Source organism: Danio rerio, chromosome 1 (genome assembly GCF_052040795.2).
Source record: "Danio rerio strain M-AB ecotype USA chromosome 1, GRCz13ab, whole genome shotgun sequence".
Classification (NCBI taxonomy): Eukaryota; Metazoa; Chordata; class Actinopteri; order Cypriniformes; family Danionidae; genus Danio; species Danio rerio.
The window spans coordinates 16,502,700-16,515,983 of NC_141021.1; the positions used below are offsets into that span (position 1 = coordinate 16,502,700).

At 42.5% G+C, this 13,284-nt stretch overlaps 1 protein-coding gene across 2 annotated transcripts in view; it reads left to right on the top strand.

Moving 5' to 3' along the window:
* The first annotated feature begins 549 nt into the window (after positions 1-549).
* Positions 550-13,284, top strand: part of pcdh7a (protocadherin 7a) — a 66,137-nt gene continuing 53,402 nt past the window's right edge. Inside the window, exons 1-3 of one of the 2 annotated variants that reach the window (XR_015475862.1) lie at positions 1,315-3,918; positions 4,487-6,132; positions 6,209-8,530. Coding sequence is in view for 1 of the 2 variants with exons in the window: in NM_001443924.1 (NP_001430853.1) it covers positions 1,348-3,918; positions 4,487-5,203 (3,288 nt within the window). In the remaining variant the exon portion in view is untranslated. 2 annotated transcript variants of the gene reach the window in all.

A 13,284-nucleotide genomic window follows, 5' to 3' on the forward strand; every position in this document is an offset into this window, starting at 1 on the left:
TATATTCCTACACAATAATCAATTTATATAATAAATTCAAGCTTTTTTTAAAACGGTTTCAGGTAAATGTCTTTGTCAACAAGTACTGCTTTTGCTATATGTTTGATCCATATTAAGTTCAAGTAAGATGTTTTGTAAGACTGTAAGATGTTTTATTTGATGTTTTATTTGTTTTTTTAATGCCTGTCCATATTCAGGATATGGTCATTTCAATTTATTTAGTTCTGTTTTGTTTTTATTTTTCTTACAAGTGCGTTATGTGGCTTTTCTAGTTGTCTAGTTGACTGTGTTTTTAGCTTCTGAGAAATTTTGTTTTGTGGTCGTATGCAAACACACCCCCTGTATTTGCGCTTTTAGACTGGTTAAAAGGAAAGCGCGAGCTCCTTCGAGACACTCTCGGTCTCCCGTTTCATCTGAACGGTTGAGTTACGTAGCGTAGTGTTGCAGTGAACGGAGGGGGAAGAGAGAGGGAGAGGTTGAGACAGAGCGAGTGAGAGGGAGAGAGAGAGAGGGAGAGACTGCAGCATCATTTGAGGGACGTTCACATGCAGTGCAGTAGAACGTGCAGGTGAGGGGAGGAGGAGAATGCGGGACTTTTTCCTCAAACACTTCACACACATCCACCACGGACTCCGGAGGAATAACTAAAGGCTTTTGTTGCTACTTTATCCTGCTCTCCATCTTTCCATAAGTGGCTAATTTGCGTGCTCTGGGAAGTCGAACTGAAAAGCTTTTCTCTTTGTCAAGTTCACCGTAAAGGAATCTATAAGAGCTTGGCACGCGCGCGTAAGACTGCGGGGAAAGCTTTCCAATTTCCCTCGCGCTGGGTTTTAAGGTAAGAGAATATACCATATCGGAAAAAAAAGACTTTAAAAAGCACTTTGGCTTATTCCCAGCCAGTAGCGCAAGCTCTGGGATGCGAATGTGAGAGCTGAATTCACAGACAGATCTCTTTTGTGTTCTACTGCATTGCAGTTTAAAACAGTGAAAGCGCGAGAGGAGCCTGCGCTCCGCAGCATCTCAATGAGCCGGACAAAGTCGTTTAAACTGCTCAGATTTGACTCTCGTTTACTCCTAAATGGCACAGTGGATCATTATTGTCCGTAAAAGAGCTGTAAAGACTTATCGCCGATGCTGAGCTCTGCACAAAGTGGATGTTTTATTTTATCGTGTTGAAAACGTGACCGGAGAACTGAAAGACTGTGGGACAACATAAGATTTTGCCGAAGGAAGCCTTCATAAAAATTAATCAGTGGCGATTCTTTCTTGGACCAGAGGAAGCTGCAGATAGAGAGTGAAAGAGAGAGAGAGGAAGAGAGCGAGAGAGAAAGAGAGAGAGAGAGAGTCATGGGGAGCAGGAGCGTTGGCGCAGTGCACTCCGCGCGCTGCTACCTCGTGCTTATCCTGCAGCTGCTGACTCAGCTCCCGCACGCCGATTCAGCGCTGCGCTACCGCGTGGCGGAAGAGGGGCCGGCCGATGTGCACATTGGTAACGTGGCTTCAGACCTGGGGCTGTCCACCTCTGGGATTGGGACTGGTGATGTCACATTCGCTTTGGAATCTGGCTCTGAATTCTTCAAAATTGACAATGTCACCGGAGAGCTTACTACAGGCAGCAGGAGGATTGACAGAGAGAAGCTGCCACAGTGTCAGATGATTTTTGATGAGAATGAGTGCTTTTTAAACTTTGAGGTGTCAGTCATAGGTCCCCTGCAGAGTTGGGTGGATCTCTTTGATGGCCGAATTGTAGTCACAGACATCAATGACAACACACCCTCTTTCCCTTCACCAGTACTCACACTATCTGTTGAGGAGAATCGTCCAATCGGCACTCTCTATCTCCTTCCCACCGCCACAGACCGCGATTTTGGTCGCAATGGCATAGACCGCTATGAGCTTATCCAAGACAGTAGAGATGGAGGCTCATCATCCCGGCGACCCGCAAATGGTCCAACAAATGGAAACGGTGGTGACAGAAGGAGAGGGCCAGAAACAGGGACAGGGCCTGCCAGCAGGAGCAGTGTGTTTGAGCTGCAGGTGGCTGACACACCTGAAGGACAGAAACAGCCTCAGTTGATTGTAAAAGGGCCTCTGGATCGTGAAGCAAGGGATTCTTATGAACTTGTGCTGCGCGTTCGTGATGGCGGCAACCCGCCTCGTTCCTCACAAGCATTGTTACGTGTGTCTATCACAGATGTTAACGACAACAGTCCACGCTTTGAGAGAGCAGTGTATGAAGCAGAAATGGCAGAAAACGCCCCACCTGGCACACCTGTCCTGCAGGTGCGTGCCACAGACCGCGACGTTGGTGTCAATGGGCAGGTTGAGTATGTTTTCGGAGCAGCAACCGAATCAGTGCGGCGCCTCCTGAGGCTGGATGAAGCTTCAGGTTGGCTGAGTGTTCTGCATCGTATAGACCGTGAGGAAGTTTCACAGTTACGTTTTACAATCACAGCCCGTGACCGCGGGCAACCACCTCGTACTGACCGCACTACAGTCGTTCTTAACGTAAGGGATGAAAATGACAATGTACCCATAGTTGAAATTCGAAAAATTGGACGAATCCTCGTTCGGGACGGTGCTGCAATGGTTCCAGAGAATGTACTGGTTGACACACCGGTAGCCCTAGTGCAGGTGTCAGACCGTGATCAGGGAGAGAATGGTGCGGTGACCTGCACTGTGGTTGGGGATGTTCCATTCACACTGAAACCAGCGGGTGAGACAGCACTAGCGCCTCCACCTGCCACAGATGATGCTTTCGAACGAAATAAAAAGAAATATTTTCTCCACACCTCAGCGCTTTTGGATTATGAAGCTACTCGAGAATATAGTGTTACTATTGTGGCAGTGGACTCAGGTAGCCCGAGCCTTTCTAGTAACAGTTCCCTTCTAGTGCGTGTGGTAGACATAAATGACCATGCTCCCACTTTCGCCCAAAGCTTAGTGGAAGTGCATTTTGCAGAAAATAATGCCCCGGGAGAGCGAGTGGTCACTGTAGTGGCTGCTGATGCAGACAGTGGCAAGAATGCAGAGATTGCATACTCACTCGACCCATCAGTTAATGGAGCTTTTTACATCGATGCCGATAACGGTGATATTCGTGCCACTGGGGCATTAGATAGGGAGCTGAGGGAACGCTATGAATTTCGTGTGATAGCTCGAGATAAGGGGACACCATCTCTGCAGGGCTCTGCTACTGTTGTAGTCCAGGTCACGGACAGGAACGACAATGCCCCCAAATTTGTCCAGGAAGTCTTCACATTCTATGTCAAAGAGAACCTGCTTACCAATAGCCCTGTAGGCATGGTGACTGTTACCGATGCAGATGAAGGAGAGAATGCAGAGTTGAGTCTTTTCGTGGAGCATGATGAAGAGGAGGGTGGAGAGGAGGGCAAAGAAGGGAAGCAAGAAGTTTTCTCAATTGAAAACAACACTGGAACCATTTTCTCCTCTGCATCCTTTGACCGCGAACGACGTAGCACATATTCATTCCGTGTGCGTGCTGTCGATGGTGGAGAACCGCCACGGTCTGCCACCGCCACCGTCTCCCTGTTTGTCACTGATGAAAATGACAATGCGCCATCCATCACATCACCCGCTAATGAATCATACACCCTTCTGCCACCCGCTAGTGGGGCCCGGACTGTGGTCCGCACAGTCTCAGCCTCGGATGGAGACACAGGGTCTAATGCTGACCTGCGCTATGCTCTGGTAGGCGGAAACCCTTTTCGCCTGTTTGAGATTGGCTCCAGTAGTGGGGTCATAACCTTGGCAGAGCCCCTGGAGAGAAGACACAGGGGTCTGCACCGCTTGGTGGTCCGGGTCAATGACAGCGGCATGCCTTCCCTTTGTGCCACAGCACTCGTGCATGTCTTCATCAATGAGAGCTTGGCCAATGCTACGCTAGTGGATGCACAGGTGAGACACAACACCACACCATGCTGTTTGAATAAAAACAAACAAAGAGTAATTCGATATACAGAAACAACAACAGTTTGTGCAGATTAACAACAAGCTTGTGTCATTTTATTTGATGAGAGGGGTTGGAGCAGAGAAGTGCAAGCAGAAATGTACTGATAACTTTTCACAACTAGGAAGTCCTTGCACAAAAGAGCAAATTAAAAAAAAAAAAGATATTGCTGTTTATAAATATTCATGCATTAAATTGCTGTTGACCCATATTGGATATTGGATAGAAGGAAGAACATGCAAATACAAAGATGAAAGATACACAAACACAGTGGCATCCACATACACAGTCACACTTGCCTGCGCAGAATAACTATGATTGAATATCCAAGCCTTGACATGATAATTGAGAAGTCTGGGCCTTGCAGTGGGGATGAATGTGTATGCGTGCGTGTGTGGTTCAGCAGACAGTGCTATAAAATGAGGATGCAGTTATCAAAGGGCAGACACACCATTTATGACTTTCCATATTTTTGCTTTTTCTCTCCCTCTGTATGCCTCTCTCTCACTCACTCAGGTGGCCCGCAGCCTTGCAATCCCCCTCTATATGGATATTGCAGGTGACCCAGACAGCGAGAGAGCTCTTGGTAAACAACGCCTGAGCGTTGCCATCGGTGTCTTGGCTGGTGCTGCTGCCGTTATTCTGGTGATCCTTCTGGTTGTGACAGCTCGACAGTGTGGGGCGCAGGGTAAGAACGGCTATGAGGCTGGCAAGAAGGAGCCAGAAGAGGACTTTTTCGGTCCACAGCCTCCCCCTCTACAAGCCCAGGGCTCCCAAAATGAGCGTGGGCGCAAACCACGCAGAGACAAGCGTAATAATGGCACTGCCAAATCTGAGCGTTCTTTATACAGTGGAATTATGACGGTGAACGGCTGCAGACGTGGGGGAGGTGATGAAGAAGAGGAGGATGAGGAGAGCAGCAGTGCCAGTGAGAGGATTGCTGCCCGTTATTGCGCAGCAGCTAATGGAGACCCTAGTAGTCCAAGACTAGGCTCAAGGCGCCACCAGTCAAGCCCAGATCTGGCCCGCCACTACAAGTCCAGCTCACCCTTGCCTGCAGTGCATCTTCAGCCCAACTCACCACCCGTGGAAGGCAAGAAGCACCAGGCTGTGCAGGAACTGCCCCCCACTAACACCTTCACTGGCAATGGCACCGGTAACGCAGACGCTATGTCACTCAGCTCAGACCAGTGCTCCGATTACGGCTGTCAAACCATCAAGTACAGCAAACAGGTAAGAACATAAAATAATCTATGACTCAATTTTATTACCTCACCTTCAACATGTATCTGCAGGTCACATTTATTAAGTATCCTAAAATGGCACAAGATTTAGTTTGGCTAGGGTAACATTTACCAAAAATTCTAAAAGTCTTGTCAGGACAAAAGCCTCAGGCTTGAACTAGATTTGGATCCTGAAACTAACCTGAATTCAGTCAGTCCTGTGGGATATTCCTGTATTATTATAGAAAATGCTGATAGCCATTGGATTACCCCACACATTTTCTTTGAGTACACTGTAATTAGATCTTTCAAGAAAAAAAGATAGCATATGCTGTATGTTTCCTTCTCAGAGAAAAAAAGTGACAGAGTTTAGTCAATCTGTGAGATAATCAGTGGGTGTGAGAGTAATAACTCACATTTGTTATATATATATGGAGTTGTGAGAAGTAAATGCACATTTTAAGACATAAGACGACATTCGGGATGTTTAAGTCACAACATAATTAACAATAAAAATAATTGTGAGAAATTAGTTTCATTGAGCATATTGCATTGTAATATCTGATATTGCACTTTGGTACAGCATTTGGGCTCAATCCCAATTGTATTTCTTTAAAAAGCCCATTCCCAGCCACTAGATTTTTCTGACAGGGTATTCCAGTGTCATCGAGTGTCAAAATGTTTTGGGACTACTATACAGATTTATTATTATGGATTATAGATAGCGAAATTTAGCGTTTTTTATTTTAGCATTTTTATTAAAGCATGACGGTAAAATACAAACACTGTTATGAATGTATTAAGACATATGCTTGTTTGTTGTTAAAAATTGTAATAATGTTTGTGTAATAATGTTAATTGTGGCTGGTGTATTCTGGGAATTTATTTTACCCCGTGGTTTTGATTGTGGTGCTGAAAAATCTCTGTTCAAAGGGGTATGTAGCCCTTCCCCTTAGCCCTACGCCTTCGCCTTCAAGCTAAAGAGAAATAGGTAAGGGAAAGGGCTAAGGGGTAGAATTGGGATTGGGCCTTGGTCTATATTCAGGCAATGATCTTTGTGTTGTTTTGTAATTCTGTGGTGTATTACAGCTGTTTTGCTCCTTGTTGTACTTAAGCACAAATGTAGCAACTTGTCTTATCTTTCTCTACCGTTGTTGTGCCACTGCATGTGGATTGCTTAAGGTTATATGGTGCTAACTGCTTGCTCTCCTTTCCAGGAGTAGCTACTGAAAATAGATTGTCGAAGAGTGGAGAAGTGTAACCCATTTTCGCTCACACCACCATAGATCTCTTTCCACTTGCTCTCTCTCTCTCTCTCTCCTTCTAACTTGCTTTCTATCATTCTTTCCTTGTATTTTTTACTCCTTTACACATTCTTTCTTTTTTCTGACACATGTTTGGAAGTGTTAAATATAGAGCGGAACATATACCTGCATTGAGCGGAGACTAGCCAGTGTGTTTGACAGCATGTGTGTGAAAAGCTTGAGAGAGAAACCACGCAGGCCAGCAGAGTTGTCTGTTTTATCTGTCATCTTTACAGTTTTATCCAGGTCATGTATTTAATGCAGCATATCCAAACTGCTGGCTTAGCACTTAACGGAAGCATTAAAAAAAGATTACCTGGACGCCCTTTGACAGGTGCTTTGGACTAAGCCCGAACCAAAGGGTGGCCTCGTGCTATAGAGAGACATGGTTAAATTGAACACTGGCATCGCATTACATTTCCTGACAGGTGTTGGGAGCTTAAACCAAATCCGCGGAGGTCTACATGCAAGATATTGAGTCCTAAATGACATGTCATTTTTGGTCTTTTTAGCATGACTGACAGTCGGATTGTAATTCCCTGTAGCCAGTGCCTAAAAAACAGCTGATGCAGTGGTTAGGGAGATGTGCGCCACGCAAGGCCTAATCAATCCATCCACGCTGGTGTGATCCTGACCGCAGTGGGTGGGTTAATCCAATACCGAGTCAATCCTCTTAATCTGCTAACATTTTTTTTTCCTCCCTGAAAATGCTTAATGGAGAATTTTGGTATTTGTGTGCTTCTGCGTGTGCGCTCATGAGTATGAGAGAGCATTAATGCTTACTGGAGAGTTTGTTGGACCCTTTCTGACGGTTTAATCAATTATTGATCACACTGTAATTAACTCCTCTACTGCGGAGCTTTGTGACCTAGCCTAACTCGAGCTCGGTGCAGACGGAGAGTGTATGCGTGCCTTTGGCTGTTGCTTCCATGATGGGATGGTATAGCATGATGGAAAGCCAATACCTTACCACTGTCTGAAATTGCAAGCAGGGTTATTATAGTTAATGAAAACGAACGAAAAAAACGAAAACTAGAATTGAAAAAACATTTTATTTAACTTAAATAAAAATAAAAAAGGAGAGTTTTTTAAAACATTGGAACTAACTGAAACTGTATTGTGTTCATACAAAACTAACTGAAACTAACTAAAATTAGAGCAAAAGCGTCCTTAGTTTTCATCTTTGTAAATGTATTTAATACATACTGTAAGCCTTTTAGGAGTAAATCTATTTACTTCGCCCTACTAGATGTTTGACCCGTTCTGCTGTAATCATGCTGCTATTGGCCAGATCTAGCCAGTCTTCTTTCATTCATCCTCGCTGTTGCTCCCACAACTAAAACAATGGCTGGACATGACAGCAGCACGGTGACACCATTAAATACGAACCGAGTTGACACTTAAATGTATTAATTTAACACATTTGTGCCCAATAATGGGTTTTATTTCTGTATTAGTGATTGCAATCCCAAATGAATCATTCTTTTTAACTGCATCTTCTAAGTGAACCGGTTGAACTAATTCACCAAATTTTGAAACGTCCAATAATGAAGACAAATGATGTTGACATAAGGTTGATTGTAGGTTGTTTTGGAAAGTTACCAGAATCCAACGTCTAATAGATGTCATAGTGGTATCGTCCACACAACGTCAAGGTTGAAGATGATGAGACGTTTATATTTAGTTCATTTTAGGTTAGACATTTGACATTAACGTCGGCCTGATGTTGGGTTCTGACATCAACCGATTTTCATTTTCAAACAAAATCCAACATACCCACGACGCTGGGGTAAGTTGGATACAATGTCAATATGACGTTATGTTGACGTCCTGTGCCTGCAGGGTTGTTTTAAAAAATGTAGCCTTATTTCTTTGATTGAGTTATACAATATTTATTCAGATGATTTTGAATCTTGCACCTAACAAATATCCTTGTTAACAAGAAAAACAACAAGCAAAAAAACAAAAACTTATAAAAAAATAAAACTAAGTAATTACAAAATATTAAAGCTAATCAAAACTAACTGAATTTGAAAACAAAAAATCTAAATGAAATAATAAAATATGGGCGTCACGGTGGCACAGTGGGTGTCATGATCGCCTCACAGCAAGAAGGTCGCTGGTTCGAGCCTCGGCTGGGTCAGTTGGCATTTCTGTGTGGAGTTTGCATGTTCTTCCCATATTTGCGTGGGTTTCCTACCTCCGTGGGTGTGAATGAATGTTTCCATGTGATGGGTTGCAGCTGGAAGGGCATCCGCTGCATAAACATATGCTGTATAAGTTGGCGGTTCATTCCGCTGTGGCGAACCCATAATAATAAAGGGACTAAGCCGAAAAGAAAATGAATGAATGAATGATTGATTGAAATAACAACTAAAGCTAATGAAAAATCTAAAAGTATTATAACCTTGTTTGCATGTCGGCCCGGTGCGCGGACGCATTCATAAAACTGATGAAAATGTAAATCCTGTTGACCTATATCTGTCTCTCTCCAACCCATCCTCTAGAAATGCACAACTCAGCATGTTCCTAAGTGAAACTCCGAACTCTCTCTCTCTTTTTATTTTGCTGTAGCACACTTTTTCTATAGCACCTCCCACTTCCGCCCGCTAATGTCGACACCTATCGACCGGTTGTATCCTGTCCCCCGCAGCGGCACACTGTCCTATCTTTTGAATAGACACCGTGGCAATCAATATACTAGGCTTGTTAACGTTCCGACGCACACTTCCAGACACCCCACTCAGGTGTGCGGGGTTAACGGTCAGACAGGTGGGCATTAGGTGAGTCTGTGTAACTCAACACACACATTCGGGATCAGACAACAGGTCAGATGGATAGCCGATATACTTGACACTCACACTTGCATGCTCACGGGGGCCATGCGTACGCTTGTGAGGGCCGACTCTAGAGATGGATATTATAAATTAATGGAGGCCGCTAGTGATGGAGGGCCCAGGAGACAGTGGGAGACACATGGAGGGAAAGGAGAGAGAGAAATGAGGGGAGATCGCTAATGCTCACCTCACTTTTGCAGGGCTGTATTGATTTTCATTGGGAAAGCATTATGAAAGCTTTTACATGGACGTGCACTGCAATGGTTATAAAGGATTGTGAATGATGGTGGAAGTGTGTGTGTGTGCGTGTGTTTGACCTAGCAATGTTATTGGGAGGAATAATGTCTTGAAGTTTGCTAAATCCGAAGAGGAAAAAATCTAATTTGAGGGACATTGTGAAAAGGAAAAAATGGTTCATTAAGAGACTGAATGATGTTGTTATCCAACTCTAAAAATGGAAACGCTTATTTTAAGGCTGATTTAGAGTTATTAATTAGAATTAATAATGTTAATTTAAGGCCAGCATAAGTCAATCAGCAGTCCTAATTTAGATATTCAATATGGCCTCTCTTTGTTTCTGCATCATTGTTTGCTAATTGCCTTTCGGATCACATTTTATGTCAGACGTTCAATTATAAGTCATTTTGTGCAAATGCAAATACACTTGCAGTAAATAACTTCAGTGCTGTGTACTTCCCATTAAATTGTCTCGGACATCTGTGAAACGTGAGGCTATAAAAATGACAGAGGATGGTTTTCAGTGGCCAAGTGTAACACGCTGAAAAATGAGAGGTTAATAATTTATAGATGACACATTAGGTTAGTAACACTGATGGCTATGGCCAGATGGGAGGTGCTCTCATGTGACCATCACATATCTTTGCAACAACAGGCATTAGTGCTGGGTTAACTCATTGTTTACCATATATTCCGTCAGTCAAACTGAACAATGATTGAAAATGACAATGGTAATGCATGTAAAGCAGCCATGTTAACACAATATGTGCATCCTAAATCACTTATTAATGGCATTTTTGTAGTATAAATAGTATTAGTTATGCATTTTAAATTAAAATTCTAAAAAATAAAAAACCTTAGCAAGAAGGTTACTGGTTTGAGTCTCGGCTGGGTCAGTTGCCATTTTTGTGTGGAGTTTGTATGTTCTCCCTGTGTTCGCGTTGGTTTACTCCACAGTTCAAAGGCATGTAATATAGGTGAATAGAATAAAATTGGTCGTAGTGTGTGTGTGAATAAGTGCGTTTGGATGTTTCCTAGTACTGGGTTGCAGCTGGAAGGACATCCGCTGTATAAAACATATGCTGTATTGTTGGTGGTTGGCGGTTCATTCCGCTGTGGCGACCCCTGATGAATAAAGGGACTAAACCGAAGGAAAATGAATGAATGAATAAATACCTGGACAATGCACTTACTGTGTGTCAAAGGTCGCTCTGGCCACCCTGGCGACAACAATGTCTGCCTTCAGCTTTGGCAGCAAGAGCGTCAAAATTGGCTACATTGATCTCGTATTTAAATGGGCCGTTGCAGCATATCATATCAGTTACATTCCTGCATAAACATGCTTTCTTGCATGAAAATGTTGCACACTTTTTATCGAATTCATTTACAATGGAAGATCAAGTTGCATGTGGTGTGGCTTTGCTCTACTTAATTATCCAATGTGTCTATATGTCAGAAATATTCTGAAGCATCAATACTGTTTTGCATTGTCGCATGCGATTCATGCTTTTTTAAAGAAAAATATATACGTTTTTGTTTTTTTTTTCCTGTAAGAAAACTTTGTAAAACATTGGAATTCCATTGACTGCAATACTAAAACCCTTGGGAACAATTGTGGTCGGAACCAAAGTTCACAGTATCTGTGTTCTCTGGACTCTCAAGCGTTGGACTTCTACATTCTATGCGAACCACGTCCTAGCTCCTTTCCATAAAGTTGACTTGATTTCAACTTTCCTCGACAGCCACACTTTCGAAGACGCGCCATGCTGCTCCTCGCCATTTATTTACCCCACCGGCTTCCATTGAAAATGAATGACTTCTAGTTTCTTTGACGCTCTCGCCACTTTCAGTGTGAACGTACAGTTATTTAGCTGTAAAAAAAGAAATTTTGAACACTTCATACACTCAATGCTTTGCTCACATAGTGGATGGGAGGGAGCTATCGGGTGCTAAGGTTGAATTATTTTATTTATTTTGGATTTTGCAAGCAATATTCACCAACTTAATTGATAATGCCACTTCTCAATGTTGAATCTGATTGTACTCACAGTTTGGTCATTTATTTCACCAATCTGGCAACCATTAAATGTCGACTGGGAAACAGTTTGAATGTCTATTAGTAAAAAAAGTTAGTGTTCCTTTTGGCACGACTAAACTCATAAACTAAACGGTTGAGTACTGAGCATAGAGTACTGTGTATATTGTGTAATTTGGGACACAACTAAGCTCAAATGTTCTTTGTTATTTACCAAAAATGGAGATATTTTTGGAGTTATTGAAGAGTTGTTCATGCAGAGACTGTGAATTGCTGGTCGCAACTCAACTGGACATTTTCAATTGAAACAAGATATTCAGCAAGAAACAACACAGCAGGCACACAACATTATAAGACGTTAATACTAGGTTGGATTTAAGTCATGGCTTCAAGTGAACAAAATTTAATATCTAGCCTGCGTCTAAGGACAACATTATGTTAATGTCCAATAATGACATCAAATAACGTTGATATTTGGTTGATTTTAGGTTGTGTTCAAAAGTGACCAAAATCTAATGTCTAATAGATGTCATAGTGGTAACGTCCACACAACGGCAAGATGTAACATAATTAGACGTTGATTTTTAGTTGATTTTAGGTTGACATGGACGCCAGCCTGACATTGGGTTCTGACGTCAACCCGATTTTCATTTCTATACAAAATCTAACGTCCCGACGACGTTGGGATACAAGGTCAATATGACGTCATGTTGATGTCCTGTGCCTGCAGGGAATGTACTGTAGAGGCGAATCAATTTGATCATGAAAAGTAAGCATTTTGTACTTGAATATATTCATGCTGAATGCAAATTTGCTAAAATAATGCGTAAATAGTTGTTTCACTATTGATTAAAGTTTTCTGCTAGGCTGTTTAGGGATGTCAGCGTAAAATAAAAAGTCATTTTAGTGTTCTTTTAATACAGAATAACAATCGCTCATTCATTATAAGGAGCCACAAATATTCATTAACAAAGCAGAGGGAGTAAACTGAGATTTTATATGTTCAAATAAAGACATGTGGACACTTAACATCAGATTACCTCCCACAATCCTGCTGTGATTCTATAGAGAGCTAATTGTAAATCAAAAGTGTTACAAAACGAGGAAAAATATGTTTCATTCAAGTAGGTCATATGAAACGAAATGCTGGCAAAACACAGTTTTATTAAAACATTGTCCTTCAGTGGCTGACACAAAGGTATTGTTTGCCACATCGTATAAATCTGAAATGAGTCAGAGAGTCAAGGCTGTCAGAGTTTCTAATGCGCAGACCTGCTCGCCCGACTGTTTCAACCTCAAAATGAGACACGACAGGAATTCAGGGTATTCCTTACCCACATACTCCCAGGCAAGCAGCAACAGACCCAAAAAGCGCACACACACACACATACACGCACACACACACACACACACACACACACACACACACACACACACACACACACACACACACACACACACATTAAGCTGAGATGCAAAGGTACACGTGGAGATGAAAAGTTCCCATCCTCTTACATCAGTTTCTAGCACAAGATCTAGGCCATGACTCTTAACCATTTCTTCATCTGTGTCCAGGCTCAGAACAGAGTGTTCAGTTTGTGCTTGAGACAGATTTAAGATTTAAGTCATAGTTTACAATTTATATATATATACACACACACACACACACACACACACA